The sequence below is a fragment of the Bos indicus genome, chromosome 6 (genome assembly GCF_029378745.1).
Source record: "Bos indicus isolate NIAB-ARS_2022 breed Sahiwal x Tharparkar chromosome 6, NIAB-ARS_B.indTharparkar_mat_pri_1.0, whole genome shotgun sequence".
Classification (NCBI taxonomy): Eukaryota; Metazoa; Chordata; class Mammalia; order Artiodactyla; family Bovidae; genus Bos; species Bos indicus.
In genome coordinates, this window is record NC_091765.1 from 45,586,846 (window position 1) to 45,607,816 (window position 20,971).

At 39.9% G+C, this 20,971-nt stretch overlaps 1 protein-coding gene across 7 annotated transcripts in view; it reads left to right on the forward strand.

Moving 5' to 3' along the window:
- The first annotated feature begins 2,247 nt into the window (after positions 1 to 2,247).
- ZCCHC4 (zinc finger CCHC-type containing 4) overlaps positions 2,248 to 20,971 on the forward strand; it is a 50,851-nt gene continuing 32,127 nt past the window's right edge. For 3 of the 7 annotated variants that reach the window (XR_011567132.1, XM_070791243.1, XM_070791242.1), the window contains exons 1-5: positions 2,249 to 2,415; positions 3,376 to 3,494; positions 4,211 to 4,293; positions 17,928 to 18,203; positions 18,631 to 18,711. Coding sequence is in view for 6 of the 7 variants with exons in the window: in XM_070791243.1 (XP_070647344.1) it covers positions 2,289 to 2,415; positions 3,376 to 3,494; positions 4,211 to 4,293; positions 17,928 to 18,203; positions 18,631 to 18,711 (686 nt within the window). In the remaining variant the exon portion in view is untranslated. Of the gene's footprint in view, positions 2,416 to 3,375; positions 3,495 to 4,210; positions 4,294 to 17,927; positions 18,204 to 18,630; positions 18,712 to 20,971 lie in introns of all 7 variants that reach the window. The other 4 variants (XM_019962541.2, XM_019962538.2, XM_019962539.2 and 1 more) reach the window with 4 other exon arrangements.

Below are 20,971 nucleotides of genomic sequence, written 5' to 3' on the forward strand. Positions count from 1 at the left end.
ACTCTCTATCAGATCTAGTCCCTTAAATCTATTTCTCACTTCCCGTGTATAATCATAAGGGATTTGATTTGGGTCATACCTGAATGGCCTAGTGGTTTTCCCTACTCTCTTCAACTTATGTCTGAATTTGGCAATACGGAGTTAATGATCTGAGTCACAGTCAGCTCCCCGTCTTGTTTTTGCTGACTGGATAGAGCTTCTCCATCTTTGGCTGCAAAGAATATAATCAATCTGATTTCAGTGTTGACCATCTGGTGATGTCCATGTTTAGAGTCTTCTCTTGTGTTGTTGGAAGAGGGTGTTTGCTATGACAAGTGCGTCTTCTTGGCAAAACTCTACTAGCCTTTGCCCTGCTTTATTCTGTACTCCAAGGCCAAATTTGCCTGTTACTCCAGGTGATTCTTGACTTCCTACTTTTGTATTCCAGTCCCTTATAATGAACATCTTTTTTTGGGTGTTAGTTCTAGAAGGTTTTGTAGGTCTTCATAGAACTGTTCAACTTCAGCTTCTTCAGCATTACTGGTTGGGGCATAGACTTGGATTACTGTGATATTGATTGGTTTGCCTTGGAAACGAATAGAGATCTTTCTGTCATTTTTGAGATTGCATCCAAGTACTGCATTACAGACTCTTTTGTTGACTATGATGGCAACTCCATTTCTTCTAAGGGATTCTTGCCCACAGTAGTAGATATAATGGTCATCTGAGTGAAATTCACCCATTCCAGCCCACTTTAGTTCACTGATTTCTAAAATATCAATGTTCATTCTTGCCATCTCCTGTTTGACCACTTCCAATTTGCCTTGATTCATGGACCTAACATTCCAGGTCCTATGCAATATTGCTCTTTACAGCATTGGGCCTTACTTCCATTACCAGTCACCTCCACAACTGGGTGTTGTTTTTGCTTTGCCTCTGTCTCTTCATTCTTTCTGGAGTTATTTCTCCACTCTTCTCCAGTAGCATATTGGGCACCTACTGACCTGGGGCATTCATCTTTCAGTGTCCTATCTTTCTGCCTTTTCATAGTGTTCATGGGGTTCTCAAGGCAAGAATACTGAAGTGGTTTGCCTTTCCCTTCTCCAGTGGACCACGTTTTTTCAGAACTCTCTACCATGATCCGTCCATCTTGGTTGGCCCTACATGGCAAGAATCATAGTTTCACTGAGTTATACAAGGCTGTGGTGAATGTGATCAATTTGATTAGTTTTCTGTGATTGTGGTTTTCAGTCTGTCTGCCCTCTGATAGAGAAGGATAAGAGGCTTATGGAAGCTTCCTGATGGGATAGATTGACTGAGGGGGAAACTGGGTCTTGTTCTGATGGGTGGGGCCATGCTCAGTAAATCTTTAATTCAATTTTCTGTTGATGGGTGGAGCTCTGTGTATATATAGTATATATTACATACTATAGATATTGACTATTTCATCACAACCATTCATGTGTTTACTGCAGTTACATAATAAGTCTTGAAACTGGGTAAACTAATTTCTCCTACTTTATTATTTTTCAAAACTGTTTAGGCTATTGTAGTTTTCTCACCTATCCTTATGAATTTCAGAATAATATTGTCCAAATCTACAAACATCTGACAAAGATACGCTGTAAATATGGGTATAACTGGCATCTTTACTAAGTTGAGCCTTCAGCTATTTTTATCAGTCGTGGCTGGTGGTGGTAGTTATGTTGCCTTTTGGATTTTTAACCAGACAAAATCTTTGCTGCACTGCTAAGAGTCATCTGTGGTCATAACCTTCAAAGAGTGTAAGAGTGAAAGTTGTTCAGTTGTGTCTGACTCTTTGCGACCCCATGGACTATACAGTCTGTGGAATTCTCTAGGCCAGAATACTGGAGTGGGTAGCCTTTCCCTTCTCCAGGGGTTTTTTGCAATCCAGGGATAGAACCCAAGTCTCCCCCACTTCAGGCGATTCTTTACCAGCTGAGCCTCAAGGGAAGCCCAAGAGTCATTTCATCTCCTGGCTATATTCTTACGCAAGGAGGGTACTCACGGATCCTAAGGTATTAAGGCTGAGGCAGAAAATAGGTGAGCTTACTGCACAGGGTCCAACAAGATGCCTGTCAACCCATCCCGTCTCCCACTCACTCCCAGGAGAGGGACCTCTTAGCCTCCAGCTAGCTAGGGACAGGGTTTAGGGGCATGACCTCCGCTCCAGCGGCCGAAGTTCCTCCTAGGCGCGTGGGGGCGCTCTAAAGTGGCTGCAGGTCCAAGCGGCGCTCTTTCTCAGCCTCTTTGGTCCGGACTGAGGCTTTCGGGACGGCGGTGGGAAGATGGCGACCTCCAGGGACCGGCTTGGAACCTTGGAGGCAGAGGGGAGCTCAGGTCGCCAGGGATACTCGGGAGTCGAGGTGGTGCTTTCTTCTGATCCCGCCACCCCCGCCCCGCTGTGCCCTCACGGTGGGTCCGCGTCTGGGCTCTGCCTGGCTGTCGAGCGCCAAGGGGCGTGGTTAGCCTGAGGGCGCCTGGGGCATTTAGGGCTCCCAAATTTTTATCTGCCTCTCTCTCCCACTGAGTATAGTTCTAGAAGACGCTCCTTCCTCGGGAAGTTGAGCTTTTCCACTTACTTAAGAAACCTTCAAAGAAGCCTTCCTGTTGTGATTTTGGCTCCATCGCGGTGACATCTTTTTTAAAGGGACGAGGCAGAGGCTAGGCACAAAGGATGTGTGTTATTGAGTAATTCCCAGTGCCAAGTACTTGGATATTTCATTTGTTGATTTGCTTTATTTTTAGTTAAAAAAAAGTTAGGGAGGCGCGAAATAATGAATTCTTGCTTAGAAACCAGACCCAGGTTTTCTCTAACTCGCGGAGAGAAAGTGTGTCCAAATCTAAAAGCTGAGGGTTTCACTGAAAAAATAACTGAGCGGAGGTAACAGTTGTTCGAACTCTGTTGTGTCAGGACCTAGACGGTTCACCATGTGGACTGCAACTGTACTGGCACTAGCATTTTCTTTCTGGAGAGACTGGTTTTCAAAATATATTTCCTAAGTAGTCGGTGCCTGAATGTTGTGACTTTCGGTAAAAAAAAAAATATCTATATCTATATCTATCTCAAAGTATTGCATTTAAGCTCAGAAGGTAAAGCGTCTGCCTGCAATGCGGGAGACCCGGGTTCGTTTCCTGGGTCTGGAAGATCCCTGGAGAAGGAAATGACAATCCACTCCAGCACTCTTGCCTGGAATATCCCATGGACGAAGGAGCCTTTTAGGCTACAGTCCATGGGGTCGCAAAGAGTCGAACACGACTTCACTTTCACTTTCATCCATAAAACTAAAACATTTTATTTAAGGTCGGTGAAAACTAGAAATTTGAAATTTGATTGATATCGACTGTTTGACATGTTTTTTCTCTTGGAACTAGGACCTACTCTTATGTTTGTAAAGGTGAACCAAGGGAAAGAAGAAACACGGAGGTTTTATGCCTGCTCAGCTTGTAGAGACAGAAAAGATTGTAGTTTTTTTCAATGGGAAGATGAAAAGGTATATCACCTTTTTGGATATATTTATTTATTTTTGACATGTGTGACATTTTGTTGAGAATGTATGAGATAAACCTCTTAAGAGATGAAGATACCATGTTTTTTGGTCCAGAGATTGGAATTTATATTTACTTTGAACTTACTCTATTGATGTCTTAAACTACTGTCTCAAAGAATGAATTTCCTTTAAAACTTTCTGAGGTATTAATATTGAGTTTGCAAATATAGATTTCTTTGTGAAGAATGCAAGTCATGATCATTCCAGGAAATGTTTTAGAAAAACCCTTTTTGGGAAGTGTTTGCATCAAAGATCCTTTTTTCAGCTACTGGATGGCTGAGGAAGGCACTTAGAGATACATTTATGAGCTTGGTATCCTCTTGGCTCAGTGCCAATTCAAGTTTCTGAAAGTTTTGACTAGAAAACTTTCAGCTTTGTTAGGTTTATTGGCAAACAATCTGTGTGCCACTCTTTTGTAGACTTGTTAAGATCACCATGTGTGAATTAATCTCTCAGTGCTTCAATACGTTGTTTACTATTTGAAACTGCTCTAGAGTTTCCCCAGGTTAATGTCTTTTGTTTTCCCCTGAAATGAATGCCTGTTTACCGCTTTGAGCTGCTTGAGTTTCTGGCTTCTTGGTGTTTGAATATGATACCACTTTTTCTAGGATATTAGCCAGTTTGATGATTTACTAAGTGGGTTTTGTACTTTCTTTCAGTTGTCAGGAGCCAGACTTGCTGCCCGGGAAGCCCATAACCGAAGCTGTCAGCCTCCTTTATCCCGATCTCAGTGTGTGGAAAGGTACTGATGGGATGTCACTTTTAATTTATTATCCCATTGTTGATTTTTTTCGCTGTGCCTTCAAGTTTACTTTAAGTAATTAGTGTATTTTTGTTGTGGTAAAATGTATGTTTAACATTTGCCAGTTCAGTTGCTCAGTCGTGTCAGATTCTTTGCGACCCCGTGAACCACAGCACGCCAGGCCTCCCTGTCCATCACCAACTCCCAGAGTCCACCCAAACCCATGTCTATCGAGTTGGTGATGCCATCCAACCATCTCATCCTCTGTCGTCCCCTTCTCCTCCTGCCCTCAATCTTTCCCAGCACCAGGGTCTTTTCAAATGAGTCAACTCTTTGCATGAGGTGGCCAAAGTATTGGACTTTAAGCTTCAGCATCGCTCCTTCCAATGAACACCCAGAACTGATCTCCTTTAGGATAGACTGGTTGGATCTCCTTACAGTCCAGGGGACTCTCAAGAGTCTTCTCCAACACCACAGTTCAAAAGCATCAATTCTTCAGTGCTCAGCTTTCTTTATAGTCCAACTCTCACATCCATACATGACCACTGGAAAAACCATAGCCTTGACTAGACGAACCTTTGTTGGCAAAGTAATGTCTCTGCTTTTTAATATGCTGTCTAGGTTGGTCATAACTTTTCTTCCAAGGAGTCAGCGTCTTTTAATTTCATGGCTGCAGTCACCATCTGCAGTGATTTTGAAGCCCAGAAAAATAAAGTCTGACACTGTTTCCGCTGTTTCCCCATCTATTTCCCATGAAGTGATGGGACCGGATGCCATGATCTTCATTTTCTCAATGTTGAGCTTTAAGCCAACTTTTTCACTCTCCTCTTTCATCAAGAGGCTCTTTACTTCTTCTTCACTTTGTGCCATAAGGGTGGTGTCATCTCCATATCTGAGGTTACTGATATTTCTTCCAGCAATCTTGATTCCAGCTTGTGCTTTCTCCAGCCCAGCATTTCTCATGATGTACTCTGCATACAAATTAAATAAGCAGGGTGACAATATACAGACTTGATGTACTCCTTTTCCTATTTGGAACCAGTCTGTTGTTCCATGTCCAGTTCTAACTGTTGCTTCCTGACCTGCATACAGATTTCTCAAGAGGCAGGTCAGGTGGTCTCATAGTCCCATCTCCTTCAGAATTGGCAGGTCAGGTGGTCTCATAGTCCCATCTGTTTCAGAATTTTCCACAGTTTATTGTGATCCACATAGGCAAAGGCTTTGATGTAGTCAATAAAGCAGAAATAGATGTATTTCTGGAACTCTCTTGATTTTTCGATGATCCAGCGGATGTTGGCAATTTGATCTCTGGTTCCTCTGCCTTTTCTAAAACCATCTTGAACATTTGGGATTTCACGGTTCACATATTGCCGAAGCCTGGCTTGGAGAATATTGAGCATTACTTTCCTAGTGTGTGAGATGAGTGCAATTGTGTAGTAGTTTGAGCATTCTTTGGCATTGCCTTTCTGATCACGTGGACCACAGCCTTGTCTAACTCAATGAAACTGAGCCATGCCATGTGGGGCCACCCAAGATGGCCAGGTCATGGTGGAGAGGTCTGAATGTGGTCTACTGGAGAAGGGAATGGCAAACCACTTCAGTATTCTTGCCTCAAGAACCCCATGAACAGTGTGAAAAGGCAAAAAGATAGGACACTGAAAGATGAACTCCCCAGGTTGGTAGGTGCCCAATATGCTACTGGAGATCAGTGGAGAAATAACTCCAGAAAGAAAGAAGGGATGGAGCCAAAGCAAAAACAACACCCAGTTGTGAATGGGACTGGTGATGGAAGCAGGGTTCGATACTATAAAGAGCAACATTGGATCAAATCAGATCAGTCTCTCAGTCGTGTCCGACTCGTTGCGATCCCATGAATCGCAGCATGCCAGGCCTCCCTGTCCATTAACAACTCCCGGAGTTCACTCAGACTCACGTCCATCGAGTCAGTGATGCCATCCAGCCATCTCATCCTCTGTCGTCCCCTTCTCCTCCTGCCCCCAATCCCTCCCAGCATCAGAGTCTTTTCCAGTGAGTCAACTCTTCGCATGAGGTGGCCAAAGTACTGGAGTTTCAGCTTTAGCATCATTCCTTCCAAAGAAATCCCAGGGCTGATCTCCTTCAGAATGGACTGGTTGGATCTCCTTGCAGCCCAAGGGACTCTCAAGAGTCTTCTCCAACACCACAGTTCAAAAGCATCAATTCTTTGGTGCTCAGCCTTCTTCACAGTCCAACTCTCACATCCATACATGACCACTGGAAAAACCATAGCCTTGACTAGACGAACCTTTGTTAGCAAAGAAATGTCTCTGCTTTTGAATATGCTATCTAGGTTGGTCATAACTTTCCTTCCAAGGAGTAAGCATCTTTTAATTTCATGGCTGCAGTCACCATCTGCAGTGATTTTGGAGCCCAGAAAAATAAAGTCTGACACTGTTTCCACTGTTTCCCCATCTATTTGCCATGAAGTGATGGGACCGGATGCCATGATCTTCATTTTCTGAATGTTGAGCTTTAAGCCAACTTTTTTACTCTCCACTTTGACTAGGACCATAGCCTTGTCTAACTCAATGAAACTAAGCCATGCCCGTGGGGCAACCCAAGACGGGCAGGTCATGGTGGAGAGATCTGACAGAATGTGGTCCACTGGAGAAGGGAATGGCAAACCACTTCAGTATTCTTGCCTTGAGAACCCCATGAACAGTATGAAAAGGCAAAATGATAGGATACTGAAAGAGAAACTCCCCAGGGCAGTAGGTACCCAATATGATACTGGAGATCAGTGGAGAAATAACTCCAGAAAGAATGAAGGGATGGAGCCAAAGCAAAAACAATATCCAGCTGTGGATGTGACTGGTGATAGAAGCAAGGTCCAATGCTGTAAAGAGCAATATTTCATAGGAACCTGGAATGTCAGGTCCATGAATCAAGGCAAATTGGAAGTGGTCAAAGAAGAGATGGCAAGAGTGAATGTCAACGTTCTAGGAATCAGCAAACTGAAATGGACTGGAATGGGTGAATTTAATTCAGATGACCATTATATCTACTACTGCGGGCAGGAATCCCTCAGAAGAAATGGAGTGGCCATCATGGTCAACAAAAGAGTCCGAAATGCAGTACTTGGATGCAATCTCAAAAATGACAGAATGATCTCTGTTCGTTTCCAAGGCAAACCATTCAATATCACAGTAATCCAAGTCTATGCCCCAACCAGTAACACTGAAGAAGCTGAAATTGAACGGTTCTATGAAGACCTACAAGACCTTTTAGAACTAACATCCAAAAAAGATGTCCTTTTCATGATAGGGGACTGGAATGCAAAAGTAGGAAGTCAAGAAACACCTGGAGTAACAGGCAAATTTGGCCTTGGAATACGGAATGAAGCAGGGCAAAGACTAATAGAGTTTTGCCAAGAAAATGCACTGGTCATAACAAACACCCTCTTCCAACAACATTGCATAGGAACCTGGAATATTAGGTCCATGAATCAAGGCAAATTGGAAGTGGTCAAACAAGAGATGGCAAGAGTGAATGTCGACATTCTAGGAATCAATGAACTAAGATGGGCTGGAATGGGTGAATTTAACTCAGATGACCATTATATCTACTACTGTGGGCAGGAATCCTTTAGAAGAAATGGAGTAGCCATCATGGTCAACAAAAGAGTCCAAAATGCAGTACTTGGATGCAATCTCAAAAACGACAGAATGAAGTGGCGATAATTATATTAACAGTGTTGTGCAACCATCACACCACTATGTTCCTCACCCCAAAGAGAAATTCTGTCACTGTTAAGTAATAACTCTCCATTGCACCTTCCTCCAGTCTGTGATAACCTCTGATCTACTTTTTGTCTCTATGAATTTGACCATTCTGGGTACTTAAGATAATGGAATCATCCGTATTTGTCCTGTTGTATATGGCTTATTTCACTTAGAGTAGGGTTTTCAAGGCTCATCCATGTTGTAGCATGTATCAAAACTTCATCCTTTTTATGGCTGAATGATATTCCTTTGTATATGTGTACCACATCTTGTCTATCCATCAGTGGACACCCAGATGTTTCCACCTTTTGGCCGTTGTGTGTAATAGTCAACACATGTTGGTGTATAAATAGTTTGAGTCCCTGTTTTCATTTCTTTATATATATCTCTAGGAGTAGAATTACTGGATCATATGATAATACTGTTTAGTTTTTTGAGAAATTACCAACCCGTTTTCTACAGTAGCTGCACCATTTTACATCCCCCCCAGCAGTGTAGGCAATGGCACCTCACTCCAGTACTCCTGCCTGGAAAATCCCATTGGACGGGGGAGCCTGGTAGGCTGCAGTCCATGGGGTCGCTACGAGTCAGATACGACTGAGCGACTTCACTTTCACTTTTCACTTTCATGTCTTGGAGAAGGAAATGGCAACCCACTCCAGTTTTCTTGCCTGGAGAATCCCAGGGACGGAGGAGTCGGGTGGGCTGCCGTCTATGGGGTCACACATAGTCGGACACGACTGAAGTGACTTAGCAGCGGCGGCAGCAGCAATGTAGGAGGGTTCCAGTTTCTGCATGTCTTTGTTAATGTGTACTATTATTATTTTTTGCTAGGAGAGACATCCTAGCCGTTGTGTAGTGGTATGTCATTATGCTTTTGATTTTTGTTTTCCTTCTGTATTAATGGTGTTGACCATCTTTTCAAATGCATTTTGGCCATTTATATATCTTCTTGGAGAAATGTCTATTCATGTCCTTTGTCTACTTTAACAAGGTCATTGCTGTTTTTGTAGTTGAGCTGCAGGAGTTCTTTATATGTTCTAGGTGTGTGTGTGTGCATGCATGCACTCAGTCGAGTCTGACTGTTTGTGACCCATGGACTGTAGCTCGCCAGGCTCCTCTGTCCATGGGATTCTTGGACAAGAATATTGGAGTGGGTTGCCACTCCAGGGGATCTTCGCAACCCAGGGATTCAACCTGAATCCCTTGTGTCTCTTGCATTGGCAGGGGGATTCTTTACCACAGGAGTGTATCAAAGGGTCTCATCTTTCAATTTTTTTTGTTGTTGTTGTGTGTGCTTTTGTTATCATAGCTAAGAATCATTGCCAAATCCAGTTCCATGAAGATTTACTGTAACCTTCTTTATTGAAGTAGTATTAATAAAAGAACTAAACAAATTTTTTAAAGCTATAACATCTGTCTTTAAAAATCTACATTTTTAAAATGTTTTATTGGGTTAACTGGAATTGAGTCACAGGTTTAATTTGTTGGTAAACTTGTGAAGAAAATTCATCCTTTCCTTTGTGGTAGGCATTGTGCTGTATGTGCTGGGAGATGCTTACAAAGCCTCTAGTCTGGGTTGCTGATGACAAACAGGTTTTCACTCTCGTGACAGCTCTTTCTGGTTACCTGGGCTGCTGTGTTGAGAAGGATTCTGAAGTCTTGTCTAGGTTAAGTGGAAAGGATACTGGGATCTGTTAAAAATGTCTTCCTGAGCTTTTAATAGATTTTAAAGTCCTTTGATGGAGGTGACTTTTTTTAAGATAACTCGATTGCCCCTTAACTACAGTACTTAGTCATATCTACTTAATTTACGGGAATTAACTTGGTATCTACTTAATTTATGGGAATTAAATCAATAACGAAAAACGTTGAAAGGAGAATTAATGAAAATTGGGTATCACTGAGCCAGGCATTATGTGAGGTGTTTTCCATGAGAAGTGAAGTGAAAGTCACTCAGTTGTATCCAACTCTTTGCGACCCCAAGGACTGTAGCCCACCAGGCTCCTCTGTCCATGGGATTCTCCAGGCCAGAATACTGAAGTGGGCTGCTGTTTCCTGCTCCATGAGATACTATTTAATCCTGCCAAGGTGGTTTACTTAGATGAAAATTGAGGCTTGGAGAAGTTAAGTTAACCTCATCAACTTCATACTACTAGAATGACTGAGTGGTGACTCAAACTTATGCCTCTCTGATTCTGAAGTGGTATTTTTAAGCATATAGTTCAGTTGAGTTCAGTTAAGTTGCTCAGTCGTGTCCGACTCTTTGCAACCCCATGAATCACAGCACGCCAGGCCTCCCTGTCCATCACTAACTCCTGGAGTTTACCCAAACCCATGTCCATCAAGTCAGTGATGCCATCCAACCATCTCATCCTCTGTCGTCCCCTTCTCCTCCTGCCCCCAATCCCTCCCAGCATCAGGGTCTTTTCCATTGAGTCAACTCTTCACATGAGGTGGCCAAAGTATTGGAGTTTCAGCTTTAGCATCATTCCTTCCAATGAATACCCAGGACTGATCTCCTTTAGGATGGACTGGTTGGATCTCTTTGCAGTCCAAGGGACTCTCAAGAGTCTTCTCCAACACCACAGTTCAAAAGCATCCATTCTTCAGTGCTCAAACCAGATAGTAATTAATATATGATGTGTAGTAATTTAATTTAAGGAGATTTAAGAATATAAAAGTTATATAGAGATATATTATTATGAGGTTATTGTAACGAGATAGAATAAATGCAGAAAGTAGAAAGTAGGAAAGCATCATTGTGGTTTCTCCTTTTGAAGCCATCACTTTGGTCATTTTCTAGTACTTCTGGCCTTTTTCCTGTGCAAAGGGGTTGTGGTCATAATGTGTACTTAGTTTTGTACTCAACCATGTCACTTTTAGCTAATAAGCATGTATTTCATGTTATTGCATAAAAATATTGGTGATTCAGTTAAACTCCATAAGAAAATTTAGATGATCTTCTTTCCTTACATAATAAGATTTTAGCCTGGAGCTAAACCACTGTGCAAATCTTTGTACTGCCAGAGTATGGATTTTGATACTGAAGAATTTTTGAAATGCATATTTCATGATAATTAGAAATAAAAACACTGGCTAGAATATGAAAATATTAAAATTTTTTCAAAAGGTTATTTCCTGGGGGCCATAATTTCATCTGTTCCAGTGCTGATTATTGAGAGCTTGTCTTAAATCATCTGTGATCCAAAACCTCAGATTTTGTTTCCCAGGCCTCTGTCCGTTTATCTATCCTTCCATCCATCCAGTCATTTATTCATTCTTTGGCGAGGACTCAAAAAGAACTTAAAATGCTAGTAATAATGGAGTTGAGATATATTTAAAAATAATACAGTTCAAAGAAGAATGTACTGTGTTGCCAGTATTCTTAGAAAAAACTGGGTATTTTGGAAGGTCAGAAGCTTTACAGATTACTTGTGCCTTCACTAACTGATTTCAGTTTAAGGATATGGTATTTAAATAGGTTTTGGAGGATTGGTAAAAGTTTCCACTTTTTAAAGTGTAGTGTCATTGATTTTACTGTATCACTTTATAGCTGATGCTCTTATGCTTTCTTATTTGCTTGCTACAGAGTGAAAAGTTTGAAATTAGTCATTCTTCAAAATTAAAAATGTTGCCTTTCTAAAACCAAAGCTTATTAAATTACCTGTTCTATGCTATTAATTGCATATTCTTTTAGTGTGTCTTCAGTTTGAGACTAGCAAATTATTTTTGTGTGTAATGGACCTAAGGATGACATACTATTACTTGAGATTATAATTGTTTTCTAATTTAATTTTATACAACTCATTTGTGTTATCTTATTAAGTAACTATATTTGAAAGTGTTAAAATGCATTTAAACATTATATCTATTCTATAAAGCACACTTTTATCTGTTACTGTGACATAGCATTAGCTTTTCATTGATTTACTTTTGAAGTTGTTAGAAAAGAACAATTGTAGTTATTGAGATAAATTGACCTTTGCTACTTGATTTTTATTATGGAACTGGCAGTGCTGCACAGACTTCTAAGTTCTACAATATAGGATTTGATAATCATTTTCCTAATGTTACTCTTTGAACCATGCTTTATATTTCATATGTGTTCAGCTGACTGATTTACATTTTGTGCCTGAGACTTGACTTTCCTTACAGTTTTTAGCTGCCTGGTATGTATTCTATTATGTAGTATGGTGGCATCTTTATCATGATCCCTGAAGTCTTAGAGAAGATATATTTTAATGCTAAAATCAGCATTAATTTATGTGCATCCAAATAGTTTTGTTTAGTTGATAATTCATTTGGTTATATTTTTTTCAGAGCTCATTTAAACTCAGATTTTCAAGGTCTGCTATTAGGGAAATGCCATAAACATAATTTGTCTACTCCTGGAAAGGCAAATGGAACGTCAAATGGAGATCAATAAAAGTGACATTCAGAATGCTAGCCTGCAGTTTGTGAGTCATGCTGAGCCGTGCAGCAGAATGAATTTCTTCTTGCCCCCGGGTGTGTGTAGTAAGTACAAATGAGGAGGGAGCGCTGAGTAATCCTTCGCTCTGGAGAGTCTCATCTTCTTCCTACCAAGCTTAAAAAAACTCTTATGTCTGAATGTTACATAAAGCCATGTCTTTGAATGATGATGTAATTTTGAATAGAAATATGCCTAAGATCTCAGTTGTTCTTGTCAAGAGAAGGTTACTAAACTAGCAATAAAAACTTTCTGAAGGATAGTTTTGACCAGACACAAAATATGTAAGTGGAGGTTCATTTAACATTGTTCTTTTTCTTTTCTTAAAAATAATTATACTAAGTGCCTTAAGATAGTCCCATGTAGTTAGTGAATTGCCACACTAGCCCCTGGCTTTGAACTTTAGTCTCTTCCTGGTGATTTGCACTTTCTCCTGCCTTCAGTTGGCTTCAATGGGTGTGTGATAGGCAGTCTTTTTGACTGTTTTTAAGTAGCAGAAGCTGACATATCATCATGTCTTTGGGGAGCTTCCTTTCTCCTTTTTCCTGTAAAGCCTTTGATTGTTTTTGTCATTCATTCAATGATGAGTATTTACTTCTCTGATATCAAAAGTGTGCTTCGGTTCCCAGGGCTTCTTCAGGCGGTGCTAGTGGTAAAGAACCTGCCTGCCAGTGCAGGAGTTGTAAGAGATGTGGGTTTGACCCCTGGGTTGAGGAGATCTCCTGGAGAAGGGCATGGCAACCCACTCTAGTATTAATGCCTGGAGAATCCCATGGACAGAGGAGCCTAGCGGGCTATAGTCCATAGGGTGGCAAAGAGTCAGACACAACTGAAGCAACTTACATGCCTCAGCTCTGTTGCTCTGGTTTGGTCCTTGACTGCAGTACAATAACTTTGTGTTTCGGGACTGAGTCATAGGATGATGGCAGTGACACTCCACCTACAGTCTGGCTGGTGGCAGTTTTAAATCATGTCTCAATATCCTTGATGCTAAAATATGAAAATATATGCATCTTAGAAGTGATGAAATAGGCTGATTGGATTTTGCTTTTGTGATCCAGTCTTTCTTCTAATGGGTGGGTTTATTTAGCCTGTTTGAATGGTAGGTACGATAGATACGCTTGGTCCTGGTTTTGTTGTATGATTTTTATTGCTTCTTTTTATTCTCTTTCACTCTATGGTCTGTGTTTGCTTTTATTTTTTTAATGTGTGTTCCTTCTGTATTTTTGTTTTCATGGTTGCCTTTGTGGTTTTTTAAACCAGATTTAATTTTTTTTTTATGTTGCCTTCCTTCATCTAAAAATGAGAAATGGTGACTTTATATATTTCTCCTTCTTCTGTCTTTCCTTCTCTGTAGTTACTATCTGATTTCAGTTGATTATTTCTTTTTAGGGTTAACCTCATACCTTTGATTATTGCTTATAGCACTTTTACTTGATTTTTCAGTTTTAAATTATATTTGGCCTTTGGCTCTAAAACATGAGAAAATCATCACTGTACTTCTGCTAACTTCCCCTTTCTCTTCCCCTTCTTCTGCTGGTTTTATTTGGATTTTTATTGTTTCCATTTTATACTCTGATACTCATATTTTTTTCTCATATTAGTCTGTGGTCAAATGGATTTAGTGCTGACTGACAGTCTACTGTTGTTTCATTTGGCTGAAATTTATCCTCCAGCAGTTTTAATTCTTTCATAAAAAAGGCTTTTATTAATTAAAAAATAATTTACATCAAAATATCCATGTGGCTATTGTGTGATTCCATTTATATTAAAACATGTATTAATCATAATAACTTCTTTTCTGTACAACTTTTGTTTTCCAACTAGCTAATAACAGTTTTGAGTTTATTTGTTTTGTAATGACTGTCTGTTTAATTATTTATGTGCTTCAGAAATGATTCAACTGCGAACTCTCTGCCTGTTGTCCGAACTCCCTCAAAACATTTAGATGTAGCATAATCTCTCAGCTTCACCTTCTTGAAGAAATCTGTCCTCAAACTTTCTGAACTGCTCCTGACTGGAAAAGTTGCCCTTTCTCCTTGACATCCAACTGACCAGCAGTTTCTGCATGAAGTACCCAGATTACAAAACCGTATAACCCGTATTCTTCCAAGTCCAAAAATATTTAATGCCTTTATTCTTTGTTGTTTTTTTTTTTGCAATTAGAAATTTAATCTCTGTTTTTTTCTTTTCAGTCAGTTCAGTTCAGTTCAGTCGCTCAGTCATGTCTGACTTTTTGCGACCCCATGAATCGCAGCACGCCAGGCCTCCCTGTCCATCACCAACTCCTGGAGTTCACTCAAACTCACGTCCATCGAGTCGGTGATGCCATCCAGCCATCTCATCCTCTGTCGTACCCTTTTCCTCCTGCCCCCAATCCCTCCCAGCATCAGAGTCTTTTCCAGTGAGTCAACTCTTCGCATGAGATGGCCAAAGTACTGGAGTTTCAGCTTTAGCATCGTCCAATAACAAAACTTGCTTCCTAAGGCACTTTTATCTAAGAAATTGCTGGGAGAAATATTAATAACCTCATATACTCAGATAACACCACCCTTATGGCAGAAAGTGAAGAAGAACTAAAGAGCCTCTTCATGAAAGTGAAAAAGGAGAGCAAAAAAGTTGGCTTAAAGCTCAGCATGCAGAAAACGAAGATCATGGCATCTGGTGCCATCACTTCATGGCAAATAGATGGGGAAACAGTGACTGACTTTATTTTTGGGGGCTCCAAAATCACTGCAGATGGTGACTGCAGCCATGAAATTAAAAGATGCTTACTCCTTGGAAGGAAAGTTATGACCAACCTAGACAGCATATTAAAAAGCAGAGACATTACTTTGTCAACAAAGGTCCATCTAGTCAAGGCTATGGTTTTTCCAGTAGTCCTGTATGGATGTGAGAGTTGGACTATAAAGAAAGCTGAGCACCGAAGAATTGATGCTTTTGAACTGCGGTGTTGGAGAAGACTCTTGAGAGTCCCTTGGACTACAAGGAGATCCAACCAGTCCATCCTAAAGGAGATCAGTCCTGGGTGTTCATTGGAAGGATCGATGTTGAAGCTGAAACTCCAATACTTTGGCCACCTAATGCAAAGAGCTGACTCAATGGAAAAGACCCTGATGCTAGGAAAGATTGAGGGCAGGAGGAGAAGGCGATGACAGAGGATGAGATGGTTGGATGGCGTCACCAACTCAATGGACATGGGTTTGGGTAGGCTCCGGGAGTTGGTGATAGACAGGGAGGCCTGGCGTGTTGTAATTCATGGGGTTGCAAAGAGTTGAACACGACTGAGCGACCAAACTGAACTGAACTGAAGTTTGTTATTAGTCTTTGTTAGTTTGATTAGTATGTGTCTCGGTGTATTTGTCCTTGGGTTTATCCTGTGTGGGACTCTCTGTACCTCTTGAACTTGCTTATTTCCTTTTCCATGTTGGGGAAATTTTCAGCTATAATCTCTTAAAAATTTTCTCATACCCTTTCTTTTTCTCTGCTTTTGGGACCCCTATAATTTGAATGTTAGTGCATTTGATATTGTCCCAGAGGTCCATGACACTCTCCTCAATTCTTTTCATTCTTTTTACTTTATTCTGCTCTTGAGGAGTTATTTCCACCATTTTCTCTTCCAGCTCACTGATTTGTTCTTATGTTTCAGATATTCTGCTATTGATTACTTCGAGTATTTTTAATTTCAGTAATTGTGTTGTCTCTGTATGTTTATTCTTTAATTCTTCTGGTCTTCGTTAATTGATTCTTGCATTTTCTCCATTTTGTTTTCAAGATTTTTGATCACCTTTACTATCATTATTCTGAATTCTTTTTCAGGTAGTTTGCCTCTTTCCTGTTCATTTATTTGGACTTCTGTGTTTCTAGTTTGTTCCTTCATTTGTGTGGTATTTCTCTGCCTTTTCATTATTATTTTTTTTTTTTTAACTTACTGTATTTGAGGTCTCCTTTTCCCAGGTTTCAAGGTTGAATTCTTTTTTCCTTTTGGTTTCTGCCCTCCTAAGGTTGATCCAGTGGTTTGTGTAAGCTTTGAATAGGGTGAGGTTTGTGCTGAGTTTTTGTTTGTTTGTATGTTTTCCTCTGATTGGCAAGGCTGAGTGAGGTGGTAATCCTGTCTGCTGATGATTGGGTTTGTATTTTTGTTTTGTTTATTGTTTAGATGAGGCCTCCTGCACAGGGTGATACTGGTAGTTGGATGATGCCGGGTCTTGTATTCAAGTGGTTTCTTTTGTGTGGGTTCTCACTATTTGATAGTTCTCTGGTAGTCAGGGTCTTGGAGCCAGTGCTCCCACTCCAAAGGCTCAGGGCTTGATCTCATGAAATGGGCTGTTGTCCACCATAAAATGCCTGTGGTACTGCACACAGTTCCTAGTCTCCAGGTTCCAGTAACTCATTGTCAGAAGATTGTTGGCACAGGATCAAAACCAAATTTCTCTGCTTAACTTTAAGTGCTCGAGAGATGAAGGATTCCTCTGAGTCCTCCAAAGTGCTGGCTTAATGAGTTACTGGTCTCTGTGACTCCAGCTCCAAAACCCTGTGGAGCAGCAGAAAAGCCCCCGAGAAGGGCACTTCTGCACACCAGCCTGTGGAACCCCAGAGGTCAGCAGGACAGAATGTTTTGCTGTTTTGCACGTGAGCTTCTCAGAACTGCCTCCATCAATAGTGCTAAGAATAGAGGAACTTTGTGGGAACATTTTTTCTTTTAAGAGGTAATTTTTCTTGCTAAGTATGCCATAAGAAATTGAAGAATGATCTTAATTTCTCATTTTAAAATGACTGTCTTACTGAGCCAGACTGGTTAACACTTCCAAGTTGGAATACATGGATTTGTCAATAAATTTAAAGGTGATAGTAGTCTCCATTACTATTAAGTTGTTTGAGTAATATATTATATTCACATTTTAAATGAATATTGATCTTTATCCAGTGGCTAAATTGGAGCATCTCAATTCTTACGAAATCGCTGATCCTTTTCTACTTTAGGTATGCAGCCAGACATAAATTCTAGCCAACATTGTACAGTTTTTTGTACCTTTACTTCCTCATACAGCACTCTTTGGGCTTCCCAGGTGGTGCTAGTGGTTAAAGAACCAGTCTGCTAATGCAGGAGACATAAGAGACACAGGTTTGATCCCTGGGTCGGGAAGAGTCCCTGGAGGAGAGCACAGCAACCCAATCCAGTATTCTTGCCTGGAGAGTCCCATGGACAGAGGAGTCTGGTGGGCTACAGTCCATAGGGCTGCAAAGAGTTGGACACGACTGAAGTGACTTAGCATGCATGCTTGCACGCGCAGCACTCTTTAAGAAGTAATACTTTTTGCATATTAAAACTGGCAAAAATCAAATGCCTTTAAAGTCACCAACTGAGACTGTATTGCTTTGTGTTTTGTCACGTCTTGAAGGTACTTGAAGTTTATCGAGTTGCCCTTGTCTCAGAGAAAGTTTTGTCAGAGCTGTCAGCAGTTGCTGCTGCCGGATGATGAGGAGAAGCATCATGAACATCAGGTAGTGGGTGATGTTTCTATCACCCAGTTAAAAAGGCCCAGTAAACTCCTCTATCCACTGGAAAACAAGAAGACAAATGCCCAGTATTTGTTTGCTGACCGGAGCTGTCTGTTCTTGGTAGACCTGCTCTCGAACCTTGGATTCAGAAGAGTACTGTGTGTTGGGACCCCAAGGTATGTGATAACAGTGTTTTAAAGGCTTCTCCCATCACCACTTTCTAAACTGTAAGAAAATGTAGTGAGTAGTTATTTGCTGTATAGAGGGTACAACGTGCAACCTTAAGTATACAGTGTAGTCCTTCTCTGAAGGAGTTTGTAATTTTTATTCCATTCAAGAGAAATCTTTCCAGATTTCTGATGTATGGTAGAAGATTCTGGTTTGAATCTTCAGTTATTTACTATTAATTCTAGAGTTTTCTGTTTTAGATGAGATCCAGCATTTAAAAATACTTCAAAATTGAAACTTTGCCTATACCTGCCAAATTTTCTTCAGTGTTTCATTGAAATGTTAGAAATATCAGGAGACCACTGATGGGTTTTTTGTTTGTTACATGTGACATTAGTCGTTTCTTACTAAATTTGCTTTCACTAATTGCTTTAGGTTACATGAGCTGATCAGGTTGAAAGAATCAGGTGGCACGAAGTCTAACATTAGAAGCCTTTTATTGGATATTGATTTTCGGTAGGTTTACAAAGTATAATATTTATTCTCCTTCATTGTGTTCTGTTTTTTTTTAATGTTTTCCTTTTACTAATCCTGTTATAATCCTTTACTTAATATAGAAGTAGTAATTGTTTATAAGGTATTTTTTCAGTTAGATAAACTCAACATGTAAAAGTGAAAGGCACTCAGTTGTGGCCGACTCTTTGCGACCCCATGGACTATACAGTCTGTGGAATTCTCCAGGCCAGAATACTGGAGTGGGTAGCCTTTCCCTTCTCTAGGGGTTCTTCTCAACCCAGGGAGTGAACCCCAGTTTCCTGCATTGCAGGAGGATTCTTTACCAGCTGACAGGGAGGCAGTAGGCTTTTTGCTAGTATGCTTCCTAAATTTTTTCTGTGAATGTATCTAGTTGTCTTTGGCTTATAATTTAGACATACATTTCTACTGAGTGAAATTTCTTCTTATATACTTACTTTTCAAGGGTAATTCTGAATTTCGTCTAGGATTTTGTTTTATCATAATGTCTTAAATGGGATAAGATGTGTATTTTAATATTTTTAATGAAGGATGTGCATACTACCTTTCACTGGGGGAAGCCTGGAGTGAAGGGAGTGCTAACTAGGAAATAGGTTCTGAGGCGGAGGCTAATTAATAAGCAAACAGATAAGCTTTGTGGGAGAGAATCAGAATTTAAACAGCACCTGATATGTTCGAACAAATAGATGAGACAGTGGACCACGTTTTGAGTCTTCCCTCTGGTTGTAATTGAGAAGATACAGATTTTTGATTTACAGCACAGGATGGCAGATGTGTCCATCCACGGACTCTCTGATTCTGTAAACTTGAAGCACTCTTCCTGTTTTCTGTAATTGTTTGAATTCTAGGAGTTCATGGTAAGTCTGTGAGACACCATGTCCTTAGTATATTTTTCTTGTTCTTGAGTGTATTGAAGGAATGAGTCTTTAAGTTTTTTTTTTAATCTGATAGAACCTATTTGGCCAATAGTCCAGTAGTTGTTGTGTTCTCTCCAGCGTTACTCAGATTCTCTGTGAAATTACATATGCTTTTTCTCCCTAAAAACAAGGCAGACAGAATTTTAAAGTGTAGAAGTCACAATAAAAAGTACAACTTTCATCATTTATTTTTCTTTAGATTTCCAGGTTAGCTTTGGGTTATCTACTGTAAGCCTGTATGTGTCTCAGAAATAACCCACATTTTCTGCAACTCATTCCTTATTAACAAGACGAGCACACTCTTTACAAATACCTATTTGATGTTAGTAATCTTTGGGAAAATGAAATTCCATGAGTGATAATACAGACTTCTTAAAGATAAAGTCAATTTATTTTTTTAAACTGAGATATAACTCATTTAAAATAGACCATTTTAAAGTGTGTATTTTAGCAATTTTTGGTATATTCACTGTTTTGTGTCTGCAATCTATCACCCATAATTGCAGAACATTTTTAATCATGCTAAAGAGAGACTCCTTACTTCTCCTGATAAGCTCCTTACTCCTCCTGATAAGCGTCAGTCTTCTTTCTTTCATTCGGATTTGTCTCTTCTGGATATTTTATATAAATGGAATCATGCAATATATGCCCTTTGTGTCTGACCTTTTTCACTTAGCATAATGTTGTCAAGATTCCTCCATGTCGTAGCATCTAAGTGTACTTCCTTTTATGACCGTATACTATTCCATTGAGTGAATATATCAATTTCTTTTTTAACTACCTTGTTTATTTCCTAAAGTATTATTAAATGATTATAAAGGTATTATTTTAAAGGTAGAAATTTAACTTCTGAATTCTTATAATAACATGAAATATTAACTATAACTGATATTTAGTAAATGCTTGTCACATATCAAACCCTATTCTAAATTCTTTGGTCCCCACAGTAGCCCTCTAGGATAGATACTATTAACATTCTCCTTTCCTCAGAACAGAAAACTGAGGTACAAAGAAATTAAATAACTTGACCAAAGTCACAGTCATAATTGTCCTATGGTAATCCTATGTTTAACTTCCTGAAGGACTCCCAAACTGTTTTCCAAGGTGACTGCACAGTTTTTCTTTCCCAACAGCAATATATGAGAGTTCCAATTTCTTCACATGCCCATGAACACTTGTTACTGTCTGTCTTTTTGAAATAGTATCTCATTGTGGTAATGATGTTGAGCATCTTTTCATGAACTTATGGCCAATTGTTTATCTTTTTGGAGAAATGTCTATTCAGTCATTTGCTCAATTTTAAAAATTGATTATTTGTCTTATTG